The sequence below is a fragment of the Orbicella faveolata genome, unplaced genomic scaffold, assembly GCF_042242905.1.
Source record: "Orbicella faveolata isolate gen_17 unplaced genomic scaffold, um_ofav_v1 contig_3, whole genome shotgun sequence".
NCBI lineage: Eukaryota > Metazoa > Cnidaria > Anthozoa > Scleractinia > Merulinidae > Orbicella > Orbicella faveolata.
The window spans coordinates 22,086,747-22,111,080 of NW_028301558.1; the positions used below are offsets into that span (position 1 = coordinate 22,086,747).

Consider the following 24,334-nt stretch of genomic DNA (forward strand, 5'->3'; position numbering starts at 1 on the left):
AGTTTGTTCCTGAAAAATTGTTTTCACTTGCGGAGACCCCGCAGACACAGTTTATGGCGAGGAGAAACGTCACATAAATATGGCGATACGAACTTACTTTTGTGTAGCATCCATATGCAATTACGATTTCCATTACGAGTGATACGAGCTTTCGTACGACTACTCATTTATCATATGACTAAATAAAATACGAGGGCACCTGCATTACGTTGCACAGCACTGTAATCACATAAATTTGTCTGTTTTCAGCCAATCACTGTGAGGTAATTTCCCCGTCATATAATAAAATGACGATAGTCGGACTGAAGAGAGTCCATATTCGAGGAGAAATTGCCTTTCAAAAATTGCAAAATGTTCTGAGTGGCAAAAGCGATACTGAGCTCGTACATTCTTTGTAAAATTTGGAGTTTTTAAACCCGCGTCGCACACGGAAAGTATTCGATACATCAGGCTCAAATTCCTTGGGACAGTGAATCATGCTATGAACTTTCAATATTCAGAACAAATGTTTTTGTAGCTCCATCAGAAACTGTATCACTTATGCGATGAGGCAAATATTTTAAATAAAGATTATCCTTTCCAAGAGATAGCAGACGTTTTACACTGTTATTACAGCTTGCTCAAGTTTTACTCGAGACAATGAGTCTGCCTGAACACGAGCGACCATCCCCAGTAAATCCTGCCTTACAAGTACAGTTATGTCCGCCAACAGTGTTGGTGCAGTTTGCATTCACGTCACAGTCGTGGTTGCCGGTGATACATTCATCGACATCTACATTGCAAACGATTAAAGAAGAACTTTTTAATTTTTGTGATAAAGTAGATGAAAATGCTGTGATACTCAAAGGAAAGTGCAGGAGTTTACTTCTATTTTAAACAGGGAAGAAATCGACGAAATTGAAACCCAAGTCGTACTAAAAGCAACACAGAAATGGCATGAGAGCTGATTGTGAGTAACCTTCTAAGTCCATGTCACAATAAACCAAAATTGCCGTTCCATTCGCAGTCAGATCCAGCCAAAACTTGCTGCTAATGGTGTCTTTGCCTTCGCTTGCCTTTATTTCCTGACATGAATGCGCTGGGAGCTCCGGAATGGAACCCAGAGGAACTTGGATAAAAAAAACAAAAAGAAAAAAAATACAAATTTACCAATTATACTATGTTGGTTTCTATTATAATAAATACAGTGTTTCTGTCGATGGAGACTGATAGCTTCCCACAGAAATCTTGTTTTTAATAAAATAATAAAAACCGGGCAAAATTTCATCATTTCATCGAGATACGCCGATATCGAAATAAAATAAGTAAGTACTTTCAGGGAACCATCATGCTCAGAAAACTTCCAAGGATAAAATTTACAAAAATGTTGCAAATAGAGCCAATTAAAATTTGGCACTAGTTACAGATTCTTCTCTTGAAGGAAAAGCCCTCCAGGAGCATTAAAGAGCTTTAAATTCTCGGGAAAACAATGTTTCATCAATTCGGGGAAATTTTAGGCATTAATCTTAAATCGTAAGCACAGACAGTTTTAAAACAATGACGGAAACCGGAAATTTTATCTTCTTCCTTTGGCGATAGCATTGGAATTCCGGTTGATGTCCGCCTCTCAAAAACGTCTGTGTTTAAGCTTTCTTAATTTTTTCGCGCATACCCCGGTTGCTCAAGCGTCTTTTGTAAAACCGTGCCGGGTCTGAGCGGAAATGTTCGGGTCTTGCCTCCTTGGTGCGGTTATTCAGTTCGCACGACTTTTACCCTAAGACGTAGTTATAGCTTTGACAGGTGATTTCTGTTTCACAGCTGATATCGCACTCGTGAAGAGCTCTAACGAAGAACTTTTTCAAGATGAATCCCTGTAAAGCCATCCCATTTATGCTCCGTTCCTCTTTGCATTGCTTGCCTGCGGATACGCCATCCATAAAAAAGCCGGCGAAGAGAAAAAAGCAGCGAACGGTCCACAGCATTTTCCTGGACTTTCAATATGTAACTGTGGGGAGATTAACACAAACATGGCATCGTTCAATTAATAGGCTCCACCAAAAAATCATTGGCTTTATATGACTTGTCTTGGGTACTTGAAAGTCGGCGTTTTTTAAAGTTCTTTGTTACACTAACCTTTCTGGCTCATGTTTTTTTCTCCCTCGATTTTTAACGGCACCGCGACAGAGAAATTGTTGACTCCTGCATAATAAAATATAAAATACTATCATACAGCACGACAATTATAAAGACCTTTTTGCAACATACCTCGTGGCTGAGTTAATTTTTGTGAATAGCAGCATTAACAGCTAATATAAACTTACTGAAAGATAGCGATTGGGCGACATACTGTGATGGGGTCTTGCAAAGGTCAGCCTGTTCTTGAGCATAGGTAGCTTGCACACCAGCTGCAGTGAACTATGTCGTTGAGACGTAAGTTTATATTTTATTGGAAAATTAAAGACCTCCGGGCATTGTTTGTAAGAACTACTTAGTTTTCCTTTATTCAAATTTGAGTTAATAGAGAAAAGCTTCGATGATTTTTTGTAAAACTAGCGGCGGGATGTCAAAATTGTTTTTAATTCTGTTTCTAGTTCTTCCTTTTGTGTTCCCCGTTTTGTTTATGTTCCTGTCTGTTTGTGAAATAATTTCAGACAGTGCCTTCGACATCCACTGGCTCTTATGGTTTAATTGCAACACGCGATGTTCCCATTGTGGAAAATATGTAAGAATTAAACCAGAAAAAGAATGGTTATACTTTGATAGATCAATACTACGAATCTTTATTAAGTGATGTTACAGTAGTGGTTTTACAACAATGCCTACACCTTTTTGTTATCTTTGTGACGTAATAGGCTAATATACGAACAGTAAAACCTGCTAAAACCGCTTTAATTTTAATTTAAGTTAGGACCTTATTTCTAAAACAACGACTTGGCGACCCTTATATTTTATCATTGAAATGTGGTACATGTTAAGATAAAACTTTCTGCAAAATTTAAAATACTCTGTCAGGGGCTCATGTTAAATTTTCAACAATTTTTAAAAGGTGACTCTGAATTCATGAAATGATTTTTTTAACTTTGCAAAGGAGTTTTATCTACAGTGGGGTTGACCGAGTCGCTTTTGAATTATAAGTTTTCAGAGCTAACAGGTGTCTCGTTGCTGTGGTAACCTTTGTATCTGCCGTAAAGATAAATGATTGAGCATTTGTGTGATAATGATATTCTAACCACCTTGGCAATGCCCTGTCAGATGCTTTCCTTGGTAAAGACTTAAAATTATGTGATGAAAGAAACTATCGAGGAAGTTTAAATCATTTGCTTTGGAATGGCCGTTTTCTTATAGTCACCCATAAAATATGGGTTCAATTTCTTTCAGTTAATTTTTGTTTTGGAAGGACAACTCTTAATTTCGGGAAATTTTGAGAGCGGTTTAAATCTTTTATGATCCAGCAAATTGGGCGTCATGATACTGGGCTCTAAAGTAAGACTGAAAACCCACTTTCCCAAGTTCGTTTGACAAAAAACTTGAGAGTAAATCGAAAAAAAGCGTCTCATTTAAGCCTGAATATTAAAGATTAAACCCTGAGTAAAGAAAACCTATTGCTGGGATTGTGTTAGCTAAGAATTGTTCGTGGTGTAGGTAGTTATGCAACATTTTAGTGTAGGCAATAACCTGTAGACCTTATCGCTCCATGCCTATTTAATTACGTTCAGAGAAAGCTATTGAAGATTATGAGAAATATAAGAGAAGGGTCCAACAAAGGTTTGGCGGCGGGATGCGGGATGACGAAAATTTTAATAGCGGGATGCGGGATAAAAATGCTTGGCGGGAGAGGGATTTGTGTATTTTGACAGGCAAGATGCGGGATAGTTTTGAAATGATGGCGGGATCAGTGCGGTTGAAAAACAGAAAATCACACTTACTTTCTTCGTAAAATGTCTAAAGATCTCAGAATTGGATGGCATGGATGGTGCAACCACTAACTTCGGCATCCTTTGAGACGGCCACAAGAGCGGCCAAACATACTTTTAACTGTTTCCATTTATTATGAGAAAGAGGGCAGTGGTCGGCGACAGTTATCTCCGAAAAGAGATAGTTCTGGCAGTTCTACTAAAGGCATGTAAACTCTTTACGAAGATTCACGGAACCATCAAGTTAGTTTATACGAGTTCTTGAAAAGCTAGTGGATAAGAAAAAAAAAATCGGCTTTCTATTCGTTCCGCGAGGAGCGAATGTGTTTCTCACTATTGACGGGGAGAAGTTAAAAAATGTTTTACTTTCATGAATAAGTTATAATCTCTTGGTCATGGTGACTCAGGGTTTACTCCTTTCCAGATCGAAATACCAAGAGTTGCCCAAATCGACTTGGTTTCTTCGTAGTAAAAAATAGACAAACTATATGACCGTTGTTGTTCAATATTCCCTGAATTCTACCGTGATTCCGCGATGACTTTTTTAACACTTACAAGGTGTTTAGTTTCCCTGGAGGCAAAATTGAATCGCAATAAATATAACTAGATATTGTCAAAACATTTTTGTCAACTATTGTCTTATGATTTCTTCGGTTTCTTTTGAAAACTATTTTGTGTAAAACCGGTCTGGGAAGTAACAACGCTTTGACATAAACAGGGAAGGGGAATGCCTGCTGCACGGGCTGGGTATAACCTGGAATAAAGGGATTTTGAACAGGAAACGCAGTCGTCATCTTGTAATCATCTTGTTCTTGACTTCCCACTATTTACATCACAGGCGGATTATTATTTCTTTTTCACCTCATTATCACCAACAAATGTCATGCTGTCAGTTTTAAGCGAAGAGGCGTGCTTGAATTGAGCTCAACATTTTCTTAGAAACAAACTTGCCGTTTTATTACAATGTTTAAAATGTCTTTCAGTTCAAATCGCGGGGACAACGCTTGCCATCTTTGCCTCTTGTCAGCGAAATATATAGCCTTACAGCTTTTAGGAGACATGAAAAACACACTATCATGCTAGATCAACATTATGGTCTCTAAATTTCCCGGAGGCTAAATATAATTGTCACCCCCTGTACAAGATCTGAGGTAATTATTATTGAATACACAAGAATTCCAGCTCAATGTTTGTAAGTCTATTCAATTTTTTTTTAGATCCTGTTGCCCATCCAGTATTTGGTTTCTTTAAAAAAAAATTTTTTTTTAATATTTGGCCTCATCTCCAGACCAGACATCATTAAAGCAGAATTGTACAGCCAAATTGTTTTTAATGAGGATGCAATAAACAGTGGGATAAAATAACAAATAATGACGCCTTAATTTGGCTATACAGCTCCAGATGAATCTTGATCAACCCCCTTTGACTCCACTAGTTCTTCGTTTAACTCTTCTTTCTCAAAATCTTAAGCTCCTCTACATGACGCCCTTTGCATTCGGGTCTTTTTGATAGTCGCGGAAATTTTTCTCTTTTCGAGCTCGGCTTTTGGAAATTGTGAGCAAGTCAATCGCGCAGCATATTGTGCTATCTCTGAATTTTCTAGTCGCATTTATTTAATCCAAAGCTGTTGGAAGAAAAAGCAGTGTATCGTGTAAGTGTCTCAACTGGCACTGAGTCCTTCGTTAAACAAACATTATTTAACACTGCAATTTAGTTTGTTGAACCTTAATGCTCCTAGAGGGGCATAACTTTGCACCTGTCTGCTGTAAACTTTCATCTAACTAGCAGCAGTCGTAATTGTGAAAGTCATAAAATACAGATAATCTAAACCCAACAGACACATACTGCGACAGGTAATCTTCTCAAATTTAACTTACTTAATTTTTAATTCATGTGGAAGTTGCCGCATTATGAGCCTCCCAAAAACGTCAGGCTGTGACGTGCAACCATAATTACAAGATCAAAGAGAAGTAATGTTAGTCATTCTTCATCGGTGAAAGAATGACTCATCAGAGAGATCTTTTTAAATGAAATTTGGAAATGGGATTTCTTTCCCTGGGTATCTCGCCGATTGAACCGAAAACAATACGTCAAACGTATCCGTGGTCCATAAATCAACTTCCTTCATCAGTAGGCTTTAATACAAAATAAGTCTGATATTCATTGTAAAGAATTGAAGTGTTTCGAACAGAAACACAAGAATCTTGTAGGAATGAATTTTGCTGGATCAGCCTATACAGTAGTGGTCTGAACGCAGTAGTTTGTTGCAAGTTCTCAGCGCCTCTCAGCAACATTATGAGCCTCCGATCATATTTATGAGTCTCCCAGCATAATTATGAGCCTCCCAGCATAATCACGAAACTCCCAGCATAATAATGAAGCTCACGGCATAATTATGAGGCTCACAGCATGATTGCGAACCCCTTGTGATTAACTATGATTGAACCACTCAGAATGGCAGAGAATAATTTCATTTATTTTACATGTTTTCAATGGTGGAAACTGCACAAAACATTGCAGCCACAAGTTCTTTGATTAAATAAGGCAAACCTGTCTTCGAGTTACAGATATGAGAATTATCAATTAAGCGCTTAACGCTTAAGGGTCTATTGACATTTTCAATCACCTTTTTAACTGCATAATATTAGCAAGAGACCAACATGGTTTCTTGGCATAAACTTGTAGCATTCTATCATTCCTACTAATATTCCATTGTATTTACCTTAATTACTTATTATTATTTGCAATAGAAGTTTATTTGAACCTTAACAGCGCGGATAAAACAACTCGGAGTGTAGCGATCAGCCTAGAAAATTACTCAACAAAACAACGGCTCCCGGAGCGAAGTGATCAGCGACAGAAAAAATGTTGAATAGCGGTACAGTGTCAAAATAACTCCCGGCGAAGCGACCTGCGACAAAAACAACTTGGAATCCAGCAACAAAACAGCTCGAAGTGGGACGACCAGTGACAGAAATAATTTTGAATACAATAACAAATACGTTGGAGAGTAGCGCTTAGCGAGAGAAATACTTTTCAATGCCGGAACAGCAACTAAACAACTAGAAGCATCGCGATCTTGGGAATGTAGCAACAGAACTAGTTGAAAATACTGGTACAGCGACAAAACAACTTCTGTAGCTCGGAGCGAAGCGGTCAGAGACAGAAACCCGGGCAGAAATAATTTTGAATTCACAGAGCAGAACAACTCAGAGCGCGGTAGTGATCAGCGACAGAAACAATTTAACAAAATAACTTGCATGCAGGCGCCAAAAAAGGTTTTGAACCAGCAACCAAAGTACACTGAACTGAGCGAAAGGGATAACTTCTTCAGCTTCTTCTGACTGCTTTTGCAACAGAGGTTATCGGAAAACACAGAGGTGTCATCTTCCTTTGATCATCACGGTTCATGCCACGTTTTCTTCACCTTCGGTTAATTTGCACTAGTGTAAGCTTTCTCTCTTCAGTTGGACTACGAGTAGAGTAGTCCCTCTTTCGCTTAGTCCGTCGTGCGTGACGCGAAAGAAAACCGCGAGAAAAAAATGGCCGCGCGAAATCCTGGGGGCGAGGACCGCCCAAGCCCAAGAGTTTGCCCTTTCACGGCCGAGTGATTTTTCGGTGTAGGATTTCTCATCTTGACGTGCTCTTATTATCACCTGTTGTCAATAACCCACGAGAGATGAATAAAATTGTTATACTCTACTCTTCAAGTAGCCAGGCAAAAACATATGCCGTGAGAAGTATATCTTCGTTCAGTGTTCGTTCAGCGAAACTGCCAAAGAAGTTTTAAAAAGAAGACGGTGAATGAGGCAGCTTGTAACGATTTTCGCTGAGTCTGTAAGTGTAAATATAAAAGTTATTGCGAAAATTTCAAATGCAGAGTTTCAACCGAGAATTTACATTATGTATTTGACACAGGAGATCATCCAACTGCGGTGAAATGTTTGCGGATAGCAGCGGGAAAGTTTCAGGGGAATATACGGTTTCAAGTGAAAGTCCGGTTCAATCTTTCAAATGGACGGCCGGCAGAAAGGCCAAGCTCAGTGAATTTATATTCGCTGATTGGACGATGCTGTTGAGTGGCAAAATCACTTACACGCTCGCAGTCGGGTTGGAGGCGGAAAGCTTTGCGAAACAAAACACTGCCGGATAAATTTAAATCTTTCCAAAGCTTGTCGGCAGGCACAAGAACATCATTGCTTGCGAAGCGCGATTCGGACGCTTCGATTTGCTCCCGTTCCAAAACATTCCTGCAAAACGTCACACGTATCTCGAATGTCAACGCTCCCAACATAAGCCAATCATATTTTTGCGTTGTGAGAGCAACGCATAATTCAAACTCTTGGGCTTAGGCGGTCCTCGCCTCCAGGATTTCGCGCGGCCATTTTCTTCTCGCGGTTTTCTTTCGCGCCACGCACGACGGACTAAACGAAAGAGGGACTACTCGTAGCCTACTCTTCAGTGTGAGGAGAAAATTTCATTGTCATTGCCAATATCAATGTCGAAGTCCATCGGCTTGTAAACTCCATTTGAAAAAAGCCGCAGTGCATAGTCCATAACAGCAGCCACGACCTTTCTTAACATTATGGAGGTATATCTATGACAAAATTCAGTACTCAGTAATTGATATCAAATTATTCAAATTGTACATGCATCAATCAAATGCTGAATGGCAACTAGCCGATTCTACAAATAGTCATTACGCAAACGGGCATCACGCTTAAAAGCATCACACTAAAACGCATCACGCTAAAAGGCATCATGCTGAAAGGCATCAGGCCTAAAGGCATCATACGAAAAGGCATCACGCAAGAAGGCATCACACTAAAAGGCATCACGCTAAAAGGCATCACGCGAAAAGGCATCACGCAGAAAGGCATCACGCAAAAAGGTATCACGCGAAAGGTATTACACTTACTAGAAGGTATCACGCGAAAAGGCATCACGCAAACAGGCATCAAGCAAAAAGGCATAACGCTTCTGCATGTATCTTTACACGTAATCTCCCTCTCAGTCGCACCGTAATATAGGAGAGGTTTAGCTACAGTAGTGAATTCATGTTTAGGACGTTCTTGTACTATCGCCAATGTCATAGGAAGAATGCCCAGCACTTGTCCACCATCTTGAAAAATACTCGCCGATCTCACCGATCGGAAAGAAATGCAATCGTTTTCGAGTCCATTGCTCACTTGCTGTATGAACTCTCTCAAGGCACGCCTCCTGTACTGAATTAAGACCTCGCGATGAGGCAAAGACGGAATGTCTCGGTCAAAAACTATTTGAGAAGGCTGTTATCTTACAAGACACGGGTAAGAAGAGTTAACCCCCCCGATTCCATATAATTTTTGTAACGATGCCTTTCTGGGTGATGCCTTTTCTTGTGATGCCTTTTCGCTTGATGCCTTTTTGTGTGATGCCTTTTTGCGTGATACCTTTTCGCGTGATCAATTTGCCTTAACTACCTTCACCTCATGAAGACGAAGACATTAGTTTTACCGGCAATGTTACTGAAACTCCTGGCTAGGTTCAAGTTTTATAGAATCTTGAAATTTTTCTTCCAGTATCTAACATTGATTCGACAAACTTTCCCAGCTTGAATTTTTAACGAAGTAATACTACTAAATTGGTCGCGCAACACACACATACAGCTTACAACTCAAACCATATGAACAATTGAGGTGGACTCCCTTAGAAGCTTGTTGGTCTCTCCGCCCTCTCTACGGTAAGTAAGAAATGCTTCTTTCTTAAGGCAAACAAACGATAATGACGATGATGATGACGATGACAATGACGACGATGATGATGATGATGATGATGGTGATGAATCTTAAAGCTGCTTCATTACAGTAACACTTCGCTACTTAAAACGTTAGATGCTCTCACGATTTAGGGATTTGAAAACTACTGAGGTTTGATTACTACATACCGCAATCGTATCAATTAAGGTTTTTTGGAAAAACTCAGGAACTATCAACTGGTTCTGCATTGTCATGGTCATCTGAGCAAATGACAAGCAAACAAACTTTGACATCTTGATCATGAATTAAAAGGTGAATTCAAGATCGCAAGGAAATTGACTTTTGAAGCTGTTTGTTTTACGTGCCATCTTCAGTGACCAGTTCTGTTTGAATATGGCATAATTAGTAATTTAGTCAGTTGCAGCTCATGTTGTCGGCTGTGGAAAATATTTTTTTCTTGGTTAAACGTTCATTTTGTATGTCTGTCTCTGATTAAACAAGCAATTTCTTCATAGGTTTAAATTAATGTTTGCTTGAGCGCGCGTTCTTATCAGTGGCTTACTTTTATCCTGATATGCAAACTCAAGTTTGTCATTTTAGGTTAAAATGTTCGCCAGTGTTTAAAACAACAGAATTGAAGAGAAAAGTTTTGAAATCTACTGGTCTCATTTTCATCTTGGTCCTCTTCAGGGAGTAGTAATGTCTGTTCCAGAGCTTCCAGTTCAAACCAACACCAACGTCCGAGTGAGAGTCATCATGATACTTGCCATTCAGGTTGGAAAGGTGACAGTTATTGTACCACCAGGCCCCGTGAAACCTCGTGGGACAGCCATGACCATCCTTATCTTTATCTCGAGTTGAAAATGGTTCACCGTCATGATAAGAGAGAGAGTCACCAGCAGTTCCTGAAACTGATTGGATTAAAAAATGATTAACTATTGTAAGTAAGGCAAAGTTAATAACGAAAACAAATTGTCCGAGTGAACGTATTTACTCATGTGTGTTCGCAGGAGTGGAAATGGTGATAACACATTGCTCTATATATACAGCTATGACGATCATGTCGCCCTAAAGAGAATCAAAGGAGACCTATGGCCAAACTCGTGGATTAGGTAATCTAGAGATGAAACATATTGGTGAAGTTGCAATTACTGGTGTATTATTAAATGCTGTTAAAACAAGCTGGGTTTGTACCGTGCAAGGTCGCAGTCAACTCAGAAAGTGTTGGCTCTTTTCGTTGGCTTTTTTTTTTTTTTGCACACATATTACAAAGATATACGTCCAGAATAGCTAGGGTGGCAAAATTGCAGCAGAGCATGGAATGGTAATGGCTAAGGGTTCTTGGGTTACAGAGGACACTCCTGCCCAACAAATCATAGAATACTCTCCCCCCTCCCCCCTTCCCTCACACCCAGATCTTGATGTTGATCTGCCTGCTGGAAATATTTGCATGTATTCAAGTCGTACCAGCTCACAAACGTTCTTCATTGCATTTCATTCAAGGTTCTGGGTAAGGTTTCTTATGAGACAGCACTTCTTTTCCAATGTGGAACTGCTTGTCTATATATATATATATATTGTACGTAAAGTACATCAAAATAAGTAGACTCGTTTGCAAGCATTTTCAGTGTTGAACCGACAAATCTGTCGACCATAAATATGTGTTCCAACAATAATAATAACAGCTTTATTGAAGTGTCAATGTATTTAGTATTAACTAATAATTGGGGACAAGCTCACAGGGCGTTTCTTTCCCTTTGTTATCTTTTCAATTAGGAAGCAAACGTGTAAACAAAAGACAGGGTAAAAATCATTTAAGCTTGTCAAAATCGAGTATTTGGGAGTTTCTTTCCACGTTTATGTGCATTTCACATCCCACTTAGAGTTCAGATCAATGTACTAAAATAAACAAGACAAGTATAGAGAACACAACTTTAATCTAAACTTAACTCGATGCCGGTTGAACATGGACAACTCAACATGAAAAACTTAAGTGTTTAAACTGCAAAGCTGTGAATGAAGGTCCTGCTTTATTGAACGTTGGATCTCACAGCAGATCTAATCAGCCAAACTTGAAAAGTAGAACGATAATAAGTCACTACTGCAAGGCTGACACAACGTCATAGAGTTAAAACAATATTTCGGCTGGCCTCAGGTTTAGATGTTACTAAATTATAAAAATAAAATTACAATATTATACAATGGTGCCGATGTTTGTCTTGCATTCAATAGCTGTTTCGTTCATTAAAAGTTATTCGTTTCGCTCATATAAGCTCATTAAGGTCGAGACACATTCTCATCAAAGCTTACCACATTAGGAATACTGTCCACCTCCCGCCGTCTGTTGTTTGGTCACAAAACACATCAAAGGCAGGAAAATCGTCAGGTTTGATGGTGTACACACCGTCCTTTCTTCCGCCAGATTTGTAAATTTCACCACAATTTCTGTAAGCTGCAAGAGAAACGAAATTATGAAAATTGCAATATGGAGCGAGTTTGTTCCTGAGAATTTTTTTCATTTGCGGAGAGCCCGCAGACGCAGTTTATGGCGAGGAAAAACGTCACATAAATATGGCGATACCAACTTACTTTTGTGTAGCATCCATATGCAATTCCGATTTCCATTACGAGTGATACGAGCTTTCCTACGACTGCTCATTTATCATATGACTAAATAAAATACGAGGGCAACTGCATTAAGTTGCACAACACTGTAATCACATAAATTTATCTGCTTTCAGCCAATCACAGTGAAGTAATTTCCCCGTCATATCATAAAGTGATGATAGTTGGACTGGATAGCCCATATTCGAGGGGAAATTGGCTTTCAAAAACTGCAAAATTTTCTGGGTGGCAAAAACAATACTGAGCTCCTACATTCTTTGTAAAATTTGGAGTCTTTAAACCCGCGTCGCACACTTAAAGTATTTAATACTTCGCGCTCAAATTCCTTGAAACAGTAAATCATGCTGTGCGCTTTCAATATTCAAAACAAATGTTTTTGTAGCTCCGTCAGATACTGTATCGCTTATGCAATGAGGCAAATACTATAAATAAAGGTTGTCCTTTCCAAGAGATAGCAGACGTTTTACACTGTTATTACAACCGCCCAAGTTTTAAACAAAAGGATGAGTCTACCTGAACACGAGCGACCATCTCCAGTAAATCCTTCCTTACAAGTGTAGTTATGTCCCCCAACAGTGTTGGTGCAGTTTGCATTCACGTCACAGTCATGATTGCCGGTGATACATTCATCGACATCTACATTGCAAACGATCAAGAAAGAACTTGTTAAAGTTTTTTTATAAAGTAGATGAAGCTGCTGTGATAGCCAAAGAGAAATCCAGGAGCCCAATTCTATTATAAACAGACTAGAAATCAACAAAATAAAAACCCAAGTCATGCTAAAAACAACACAGAAATGACACAAAAGATGGTACTCAGTAACTTTCAAAGTCTATGTCTCCATAAACTGGGTGGCAAAAACAATACTGAACTTATACATTCTTTGAAAAATTTGGGGTCTTTAAACCCGCGTCGCACACGGAAAGTGCTTGAAGTTTGGAAATGGTTTGTTTACAATGCCTGTCCTTTTTTTGTGATGTTGTTAAATGACAAAACATATCAATATACACACTTGATTACATGAAGCTTTACTCAGGATTCAGAAATGCGTGTTGGTATTCTTCTCCTAGAATTGTATTTTTTTTTTTTTTTTTTTTTTTTTTAATGAATACAAAAATGTACATTTGTGTGTAACTTAGTCTTCATTCTTCAGGTGGGAAGAAGAGCAACTCCCTGAAGATGTAAAATGGCGACACATGGAACACAAGGTAGTCACAATTTCTAATTTTATCATTTTCTTGTCACCATTGTCTGGTGCATTCATGCCAACATGCAAACATAAGTAAAGTCAGCAATTCAGCAATAAGTTAATAATTTATTACATATGACCACAACTTGACTTGTGAAGAAACAGGATAATTTAGATGTTTAGAGTGTTAGTTACAAGTAAAGGCGGCGCTGCATTTTTATTTCGATTTTTTCAATAATTGTTTTGAGATGACAAGTGTCCTTTTTCAGATTATCACTTCTTACAATCAAAGCAGTTTTAAGGCCCAATGAAAATAAAAATCTACCAGAGTTCATGCTTAGATATAATATTATTCTATTATATAATAATCAAATCAATGTGCGCGCCCTGATTGGTCAATCAGCTATGGTTTATTGTGCCAGTAAACTCATGGAAATTTTGCGTGTCTTCTGAATTATTACATAAAAGTAATAGACCACAAGTTTTTATGGTTTGTAGGCTGATAAACCACTTGGGATGTTGGAAGAACATTCAAAGAATTCGTAAATCACGAGCCCGTGGCTCGTGATTTACGAATTTGTCTCGTGTTCTTCCAACATCCCGTGTGGTTTATCAGCCTATAAACCATAAAAACTTGTGGTCTATTGCTTAAATCACCTCTTGTAAATCCAGAAGTTCCTGTACATGTGCTCAGGTGTTGATAAGAATTTGCTTCCTGACATTTTTTGTGTAGTGTATTTGAGACTCTTACATGTACATGTATCTACATGTACTCTTTACTCTTTTGACTCGTGCACATGAATGCTACAAATCTATATACATGTATTAATTAAATATACAGTGTAATAGAGTGACTGTCTTTCCCAAGTCTCAGTTCTCATCAACAGTCATTGTACAGACTCTGGTTGACTGATTTCTCACATGTTTAACTGATACATGTAAGTACTGTAAGAGTATCATTATGACAGAATATTATAACCTTTGTGATCACCTGGATCATCGTTTCTCTAGGGACCGTACTTTCCACCTGCGTGCGAGCCTCTGCCTGGCAATGTGAAGTTTTATTATGATGGTAAGTTGTTACTGATTGATACTCACTGATTTACTCACTCTAGTGTTTTTCTGTTTGTTGTTTAGAACTGTTTTGTTGTGGTTCTTGTTTTACATACATGCAGCTTCATTTTGAAACGCCCTGCCATAAAAATGTAAAGTTAATGTACAAAATTTATTTCCCCTTTAATTGCCCTACATATTGCTTAATTGTTTAAACTTTTCACATGCAAATGATGTCAATACATTTTGAGAAAATATTATTGAAATGCATGTAATCTCTCTTTATAGGGGACCATATGCAGCTTAGTGTACAAGCAGAAGAGGTATGAAAAGACTTGTCCTTTGAATTGTTACCAATGCTTCAGATTAAAGTAGAGATAAAATTCCTATCTTAAGCCCTGGGTTCACATTAAGAATACCTGTCGTTGGATTTACCCTTTTTTAAGCTTTTAGACTTTTACAGATTTTGAAGGCTTAGTTTTAAGGGTTTGCAGGCTACCAGCAAACTCAAATTAAGTTACTCTATAATCACTGTCATCATGTTATAAGTATTAGACACTGACACGTGCTTCCATATTCTCAGGTTGCGTCATATTATGCTAGGATGCTTGACCATGATTACACTAGCAAAGAAATCTTCAACAAGAACTTCTTTGAAGACTGGAGGAAAGAGAGGACAAGCGAAGAGCGCAAAGTGATCAAAGATCTCAAGAAGTGTGACTTCAAAGAAACGCATGCACACTTTGTGAAGGTATGATAATGCACAGTATCTACTCTGTTAGTAGACTGATATGGGTACAATACTGCACATAATGCAGTGAAATACAGTGTACATGTACTAAGTGTTTGTGATGATGACTTTGCATATCAAGGACTGTCGTCTTGCAAGGAAAAAACAGTCATTGTAAAAAGATCCATATTAATCCAAGTGATTGGTGGGCAGTTTATGAGTACAAGTAGACAGTTTCTGTACATAGCATAAGGCAGCTAGAAGTACTGGACAGGCATGTGTGTGTTCCCTCTCAATCAGACCATGTCTACAACAAAGTAATATTTTATGATCTGTGTGGAGAGAGGTGCCCCAGGAGAAAAACATCTTGCCCATGAAATCAATTTGGCTAGAGCTCAAACCTAGAGCTTTATAATCACTAGCTATAACTTACATTACTTTATTTCAGGCTGCAAGATGAAATGAATATCTGTGTTATTTTCTTGTTAATTCCTGCAGAAAGCAGAAGAGAGAAAAAATTGGACAGAGGAACAAAAACTGGAACTGAAAAAAGAAAACGAGGAAATTTTAAATGAGTATGGCTACTCTCTCATGGATGGGCACAAACAGAGAGTGGGCAACTTCAAGATTGAACTTCCTGGCTTGTTCCGAGGACGTGGAGACCATCCAAAGCAGGGAAAGTTTAAGAAGAGGACGATGCCCGAAGATTTTATCCTAAACATTGGCGAGTATGTGTCAATGAAAATGTGCTTTTGTTGCAACTGTGTTACAATAAACAAATATTAATTGTAATAAGCATGTTTAATTCTGAAAGAATCTTGTTGATGCTTTCTTTCCTGTAGAGGTGCCAAAGTTCCTGAAGCTCCTGAAGGGCACAAATGGCAAAAAGTTATTCACGATAATAAGGTATTACAAAATTAAATACAGTATGGGGACATTTTGTCCAGGCAGGGAAAGTATTTTTGTAACAGTCAGGGTTTACATTAACATTTTCAGCAGGAGGACAGCTCGTTTTCACAGGCAAGCAACATTTTTTTTGAACTGAGCTTCTTTATGAGAAAAATTTTCCCCGGATTCCCAAACCAGGTGGGAAAAATTGACCTCACAGCCTGTCAAATCGCCTGGTACTCGGCCCATAATGAAACTCTTGAACAGTGTGCCTTCCTTCACATGTAGATTTGCTTTTGGAAGTGACAGAATACAGTTGTGGTCTGACAGATGTCAGTTTTCAAAGCTCTAAGTTTATGGTAATTGAAATTTGTTTGTCAGTACATTTTGTGTGACAAATAACAGTTTCATTAGCATAATTCTTATTTCTGCATGGCCCTACACTTTTTTTGTCTTGATGAAATTTCTATTTGCTGTTGTTTTGTGAAGGTTTCCTGGCTAGCTTGTTGGGTAGAGAACATTCAAGGAAGTTACAAGTATGTCATGTTGAATCCCACATCCAGGTTAAAGGTAAGATTTACTTGTAGATGAAGGATATTGTATCTACTTAGCTACAAAACCAGATTTCGTCTGTCACTAACCCTAACCGTCATTCATTGATCACGAGAGAAATGTCTCAAATTTGAGTGAAAAAATAAAAACTGTTGTTAAGAGCAATGAGCTATCACACTATACATATGTGTTAAGTGGCACTCAGACAGCCTCACTGTCAGCGATTAAATTACTGTTACTCCCCCTGGATGGGATGCCAATGATTCACAGGTTTGATCCCAGCATAATATTTTGTCAGGTTTTAGCAGCAGGGCACCTTTCCCATTTATACACCTGGGTGTGGAGAGCAGTGTGAGATTAGAGTGTCTTGCCTAAGAATATGACACAGTGATCCTAACCAGTACTAGACTACGAGTAGTCCCTCTTTCGCTTAGTCCGTTGTGGCCATTTTTTTTATTGCAGTTTTCTTTCGCATCACGCACGACAGACTAAGCGGTAGAGGGATTACTGGTAGTCTAGACCAGTGCTTGATCTGGAAGCCACTGCATTAACCATACATCTCCCACACTTATATCTATGCACATTTACTAGTGTCTTTCTTTAGCTGTTACCTACTTGGTTGTGATTTTCTGCATATACACTATAAGTAACTTCCACTTTGATACATACACTTGACATTCTGCTGCTAATGTTTCTGGTGTGTTTTGTCTCTGATGGTTCCCTCATGAATATAGGTTGGAAATGTGGTCATGTGACAAGAGACAAGGAGCTGTTTTCTTTATGTTAAAAAAAATTAATTTAAATTACAGTGTGAAAAGGACTGGCAAAAGTATGAAACGGCAAGGAAATTGAAGGTAAATAGTGGGTACTGTGCAATGTATGTACTGCCCTTTATGATATTGAATTTAATGACTCATTTGGCAGCTAAAATTATATATCAATTATTAATGATCACAATGGTAGAGAAAGACCCAGTTTAAGCGAATTGTCACAATAAATTATTATTGAAGTCTTTCTACAGGACTGTGTCAAAAGAATTAGAGAGGATTATGAAAGGGACTGGAAATCAAAAGAAATGAGACTGCGACAGAGGTTTGTTAACAATGCTATCCCTGGGCTCTTACACAACAAACACCTGAATGTGCTTCATACATACCAGAGGTAAATTTAAGATTACTGTATCGTTCTGCTATTAATAGTTTCCTTTTTTGTATTTGTTTTCACAGAGGTGTTGCTCTCTACTTTATTGACAAGGTAAAAGAAATCAACACTCTTGTTTGCAAGGAAAAGTTTTAATCTCCGTTCATGTGCCCATGAATTCTCTGATAAATCCATCATTGACACAAACGATTTTTTTTTTTTTGTCAAATTAAGCAAATTCCGTGAAGTGGTCCCATATACACTGTACATTTAATTTATCTCATGTTTTGGAGTAAAAAGGTCATTGAAAAATTTTGTGGATCATTGTGACACACATCACTTCTTATTTTAGGGAATGTTGTTTGGGCCAGCTGTAAGTTCATTTAGTATGGTGATCAGGACTCTCTGTGATTTACGTTTTCAGCTTGCTCTTCGTGCTGGGCATGAAAAGGATGAAGAAACAGCTGACACTGTAGGCTGCTGCTCGTTGAGAGTGGAGCATATTAGTAAGTAGATTGATAAACATTTTGTGGTTCTCCTGTGGTTCATCATTTTGTGTTTTTGAGAGACTTCAAACAATTATCGATGCCACAAATGTGGCAACGTTTAAACAGAAACACATTCTTTTTTTCAGGCTTTGATTGTCAAGTTTCGAGTTTGGTCTTTTTTATTAAATAAATGATTTGGTTAATTAATTGAATCCTTTTTCTCGCTAGAATTACACGAAGAGTGGGAAGACAAGGAGAACGTTGTTGAGTTTGATTTCCTTGGTAAAGACTCTGTGCGTTATTGGAACTTTGTGCCAGTGGAAAAGAAGGTAACCTTTCTCTAATCCATGCGTGGTTTGTGCGTACATGTATCTTTGTCTTCCTTATTTCATTAATCAACGAACGTATTTATACAGTTCCACTGGGAAGATTTTGATCTTTGGTTATCTAAAGAACAGCGGGTTCAGACGTTTACAGTCAAACCAAGTGAAGCGTACCCCTCAAGATTACTTTAATGATTGGAAGTGACTATTTGAATATTGAACCCGCTAGTCGTTTCAAGAATGCAATAATAAATTGATTATTTCAACATTGAACTCGCTAGTCATTTCAAAAATCAATATTAAATTGTATTTTTTGAACTTAAAATCCATTAGCCGTATTCTTTGGACTAGTGGGTTCAATTTTCCAATAATCAATTCATTACTGCTTTCTTGAAACGACTGGCGGGTTCAATATTCAAATAATCAATTCATTAATGTAATCTTGAGGGGTACGCGTCACTTGGTTTGACTGTAAAAGATATTTGTAAAGAATACAAAATATACAAGTAAGCAGCTGTTACTGGAGAACTCAAACTGAATGTGAAAATATCATCTTTGAATCAGACGAAGCCGAGATAAGTCAGAACTTGAATCATTTTTTTTCTTTTTTTTGGACAATTTGTTTTTCTTTCTGACGGGTGTTCAAGAATCTTAATCTATTTATGAAAAGAAAACAGGATGGCGATGACCTGTTTGATAGACTAACCGTAAGTATATCCTTCGTTTGGAAAGAAAAAGGCGAAATTTGGGTGGAACAAGAATCTCTACAAGTTCTGTAGGCGATTGCTTGTCAAGCTCGACGTAACGGGTCTGCAGTCCTTCTTGGGAGTTGTATTCAGAACAGTCTCAACCCAGATAACATTCGCATGAGTCTTTCTTAGAAGTTATAAGGGACGCTACGGCTGGCGCTGATACGGCTGCCGGAAGTAAATTTCCCCCAAAATGAGACACTGCGCATGTACGTCGGTTGCATCCAGCCGTAGCGTGAAATCTGAAAACGTGAGTCGGGATGTTTTGCCGTAGTGGCTACTACGTCGGGTTTATTTCGCTTCTCTGGCCCTTTTCAACGGACATTTCGTCAATTTAAGAACTCCATTGGATACTATATCCTTGAAAGTCAATTCAAGTCAAAGATTGTGACAAGGTTGCCTCTCATAAGCTTGTAAATCCGTATTCTGAATTTACGATAAGTTTTGGCAAAGGTTTTGGAATGACGAAGTGAGTCAACTGAAATATTCGTGTTGAGCACGAGGTTGTTTTTCTTCGGTTAAGTTTGCTTTGAGGGTTTGTGAAGATGTTTTATATCTGGAAAACTATATGATGCTATTTTGCTTCTTTGAGTATTGATATATTTGTGTTCTTCACCCGATATTCTTTGAGATATATTTCTCTGAAATTATATATTTCACCCTTCAAATTGTTATGGTGCAAAGTGTGTAGCATTCGCTGTCGCTCAGAAATAATCTGTTCGTCCTAGGGAGGCGCATAACGGCCATCGTCCTGTGAGCGAAGCCATTTGGCTGTGAGAAACTAAATAAAAGAGATTTTAAACTCCTTAGCCGATGTTTCTTTCGTCTTTGTATTTCGCTAAAATTTGGCAGACCACCGAGACGTACTCTCCCCAGACCTTTTCAGCTAGGGCATCCGTAGTAGCACCAGCCGTAGTGATTTGCTTAAACTCCCTAGTTTAAAGGTGGAGCTACGTCACAGTTTGCACATGTTGTGAAGTTTAGCGGAAATTTTCCAAGTTTGTAATCCGTGTCAATCTTCTCCATCCTTTACCATCCTTGTTCCTTTATGTTTTATCATTATCTCTTTGGTGTTTTTCTATCTTAGTAAAGTATTATTCCCAGGTTTCCTTCAATTTTAAGGTAATATTGTGCGCGGCCAAAAGAACTTAAAATACCGCCGTGACTGAACTCCTTTAAGATAAAACAGGTCAGATCTTTTAGGACTATGCACCTGAAATACTTTACCAAAAGATCAGAAAATAACCCAACGCATACAGTGTCGATTGCACTGCTGGAGTCTCTCATAGTGGAAACCAGGAATTGGTAAAAGTGATGAGTGCAATTCAAATTAGCATTATGACTAGTTTGTGAGTGGTGATCAGATGGTGCTTGAGTAATGCAAGCCAAGTCAAGTCATTATTTTGAATAATCCGTTGATTTTTGCAGACAACGTCCTTGAACAAGTACTTGACCGAGCTGATGGACGGACTGACTGCCAAGGTGTTTCGAACATACAACGCCTCCATGACACTACAAGAACAGCTGAATAAACTGACAGAATCTGAGGATAATGTCAACGCTAAAGTGCTGTCTTACAATCGAGCAAACCGTGCTGTGGCCATTTTATGTAACCATCAGGTACGCGTATCATCCGGTTATTTGTTCTTTTGGACCGTTGTATTGAAATTGGGAAGAGAAATATAAGGTACTTGGTACTGAGTGCATCTCGCCTCGTCGCTCTCGGTTGGCTTGGAGTTTCGTGAGCGATTCGGAAAGATTTCCGTCAGCAGTTTGGAAATTCTAGCCGTAAATCGTTAACTTACTCTCACGTGAAGCGTTCAAGTAGCCGTGAGCGAAGAGGGGCGGCTGCGTTATTGTCAGGCTACGTTTTTAAGCAAATGCCGTAACAACAAAACAAAATAAGTAAACGGTCTAACCACTACAAACGTAAACAAGACACTGAGCCAATGACAGAAGCCGAAGCAAACAAACGTAACCGTCGCCAAGCGCGGAATGATACACGTGACCAAGACGTGATTGGTTTTGGTTGTTTTCTAACCAATCATTTGCAACGTACTAAAGGCGAAACAAAGGGAATAGTGCCCCATGTGTTGCAGAATTTACGAACAATCCTAAAAATAATTATTTGTCTTTATCTGTCTTCGTTTCAGCGTTCAGTTCCGAAGACTTTTGAGAAATCGATGTCAAATCTGCAAAATAAGGTATGATGTGTTGGATAGTCCCATTGACAACCGTTCTTCAGGAGTTCACGTAAACGCTTTTTTTTTTCTCTTTTTAACACGAATTAGTGCTCTTAGACTGTAAGAATGTTGTTCGACAAAAAGGGGTTTTACCCCATTTCAGCCTTAGCTTTATCTTGTCTTGGTCATTGGCTTTTCTCAGACTCCAGAGTCATTTGAATAACATTTTTCAATATGAATCAAACAATATGCGATGAACATCTCAAGACCGCTACTGGTCTGGTTTTTGTTTAACAGATTGCAGACAAGAAGAAAGCTATCAAGGAAGCCAAGAAAGAAGTCAAGGCATTGAGAATTCAACTTAAAGAAAGCAAGGACGAGAAAACGATAAAGTATGCTGTTTAGTATTTATGTTTTGACTTTGATTACTGTGACGTTTTCAGTTTGTGTAAGTCTCTTTTCTGTGGTGTAGAAAATCTAGTTGAAAGGAAGTCTCAGAAAGAAAGAAAAACGTACAGTGTAACAATAAACCCAAAGATAAAACAACAAAGCAATGGAACAAGGATGGTAAGTGTAAGGAAGATCAACACGGAGAATGAACGAAGATATGTGATGATACCACTTTAACTCTACATTTTCAGGCAGCTAGAGAAGAAAAAAGCACAGGCTCAAAGATTGGAGGATCAGCTCTTTAAACTGGAAGTAACAGCTACTGATAAGGAAGAAAACAAAGAGATTGCCCTCGGCACCTCAAAGCTGAATTATCTGGACCCACGAATCACAGTGGCGTGGTAAGTGATACCTCTAGCACTTTTATATGTCGGTTACAATTTGATAACCTCTGAACCCAAAAGAAGTTTCCGTGAGTTAGAAAACAGAGATTTCGTTTGTAACATGAGAATACCAATTTGAAGGACCCACAGACCAAAGCCTTGCGCTACAAGCGGTATTTCTCGCTTGAAGCGGAAACTCAAAGAGAAGTCAATAATCAATGCGCGAAAATCACTCGCATCGAAATTACTCTCAGAGCTTGATATTTTGCGTCAAACACGTGGAGGCTGTCACGTGATCAATTGTTTACTGCAGCGAATGCGCAGAAAGCCGCGATGTACTCCTTTCCAATCTGAATCGCCATTTGTTATCAAGACTAGCGATCTCAAAATGGCCTCCCCCCCCCCCCCCCCCCCTGTTGTGGAAACGTGATCACCTGATGATAGCCCGTATGGTTGACCGCTACGATTTAGTGTCCACGTTGTGGAGTCAGTAGCGCGGGGTGGCTCAGAGATGGCGTGCGCCAGATTTGACAAGCTTTGTCATCAGGGGTAGAGCTTCCCTTTCAGTACCTTTTGCTAGGGACAACTCGAAAATGTCTAAAACTACTATAAATCAATTTCCTTTTGCTGTTTTTCAGGTGCAAAAAGCACGAGGTGCCAGTAGAGAAGGTGTACAACAAAACACAACGAGAGAATTTCGCCTGGGCTCTAGACATGTCGGACAAAGACTTTGTTTTTTGATCTTGGCTTTTATTCGGTTACAGCTAGCGTCATAATCATCCAATTTTAGTTCACACTATGCTTGCATTTGTCGTGGTATTCAATTTAATTTAACTTAATTTTATGGTATTATTATTGTTATCATTATCATTATTATTATTGTTATTATTATTATTCAGCGATGGAGCGCGCGCGAATGATTTGAGATTTTAGCTGCCACAACTAAATGGGACAAAAACAAATTAAGAAAGCTAAAAGGTGGGAACGAAACAGACAAGTCTGGAAATTATCCAGGAGTAGTTCCATTTGTATTGTACATTATATGGTATAAGGTAATTAATTATTTATTTTGAAATGGAATGTTACATTTTACCGTAGAAAATTTCAACAGGTGATTTTCGAATGTCCCTCCATCACAGTTGTTTTCGTGGCCAAACATTGCTACCACAGTACTTTTCAGCTTTACCTGAAATTCGGTCGAGTTCGAAACCTATCTGTTTTCCTTCTCTGTCCCTCAACAGTTCTTTCGTATTAAACAAGTCTCCTTTGCGGGCAGATTTTTCCCCAACTCACAAGATTGACGAGTGAGTTTCGAACGGAACAATTCATACCAATGACGTCATACGCAAAGTGCTATGGTCGACGGATATTCCCTTAAGCGCTACTTCTAAAAAAAACTTCCCTTGGCATAGAACCTTTTCATAAATGGCTGCCAATTTAAAATTATTTTGTATGCATTTAAATTAGCCTCACTAAACGAAAACATTCTTAAACCTGTGTTGCAATTTAAAAGCAATGTTTGGTGCAACTTGCAACAAATTTCATTGCATAGCATACCACGGAATCAGAATGTTTCGTCGAGCTTATCATTGAGGAAACGGACGAAACATGACTCGTGATTACTTTACTTTTGTGACGAATGCTGGGTAACCTAGTAAATGAGTTGACAACATTGTAATGTATCTATAACGTTCTTAAGTGCAACACCCCAGTTTTCGTTCATCGTTTCTGGCAGATCAAAGTTGTTGCGATTAAACTTTAAAGAATTTTCTAACACCACCCGAGATCTAATTTTTTCGGTCGTGTCAAATTAACTTATATTTCTTAAAACTCGCTGAAATTACTTTAAAATGAGTGAAATAATTGACTTGATAAACTCAGAAATGATTTTAAATTCATCAGATCTTGCTGGGTTTTATGATCAACAAGTTCCTTGTCATACAGCACGTTTAGTTGTTAGTGGTATCGTATACTGCTCTACACCTTTGCATCGTGTAGGGCATATTCTTT

At 38.5% G+C, this 24,334-nt stretch overlaps 1 protein-coding gene and 1 pseudogene across 2 annotated transcripts in view; one reads left to right on the forward strand and one right to left on the reverse strand.

Annotated features, from left to right (window-relative positions):
* The window catches only part of LOC110068317 (microfibril-associated glycoprotein 4-like), a 39,246-nt pseudogene that overhangs the window by 1,748 nt on the left and 13,164 nt on the right, over positions 1–24,334 (reverse strand). The window contains exons 2-5 of the transcript XR_016209619.1: positions 2,113–2,178; positions 1,652–1,984; positions 959–1,108; positions 650–772 (exon numbers count right to left, since the gene is read on the reverse strand). The product of XR_016209619.1 is annotated as a microfibril-associated glycoprotein 4-like (transcript). The remainder of the gene's footprint in view (positions 1–649; positions 773–958; positions 1,109–1,651; positions 1,985–2,112; positions 2,179–24,334) is intronic.
* On the forward strand, positions 13,414–24,098 carry LOC149106880 (DNA topoisomerase 1-like). The gene is made up of 18 exons (XM_089297438.1): positions 13,414–13,464; positions 14,457–14,517; positions 14,787–14,821; positions 15,082–15,249; positions 15,727–15,956; positions 16,071–16,134; positions 16,606–16,686; positions 17,478–17,522; positions 17,690–17,760; positions 17,895–17,922; positions 18,233–18,314; positions 18,525–18,624; positions 19,257–19,326; positions 20,797–20,988; positions 21,522–21,572; positions 21,849–21,943; positions 22,193–22,342; positions 22,963–24,098. The coding sequence occupies exons 1-18, from the start codon at positions 13,453–13,455 to the stop codon at positions 23,063–23,065; spliced, it is 1,638 nt and encodes a 545-aa protein (XP_089153564.1). The 5' UTR covers positions 13,414–13,452; the 3' UTR covers positions 23,066–24,098.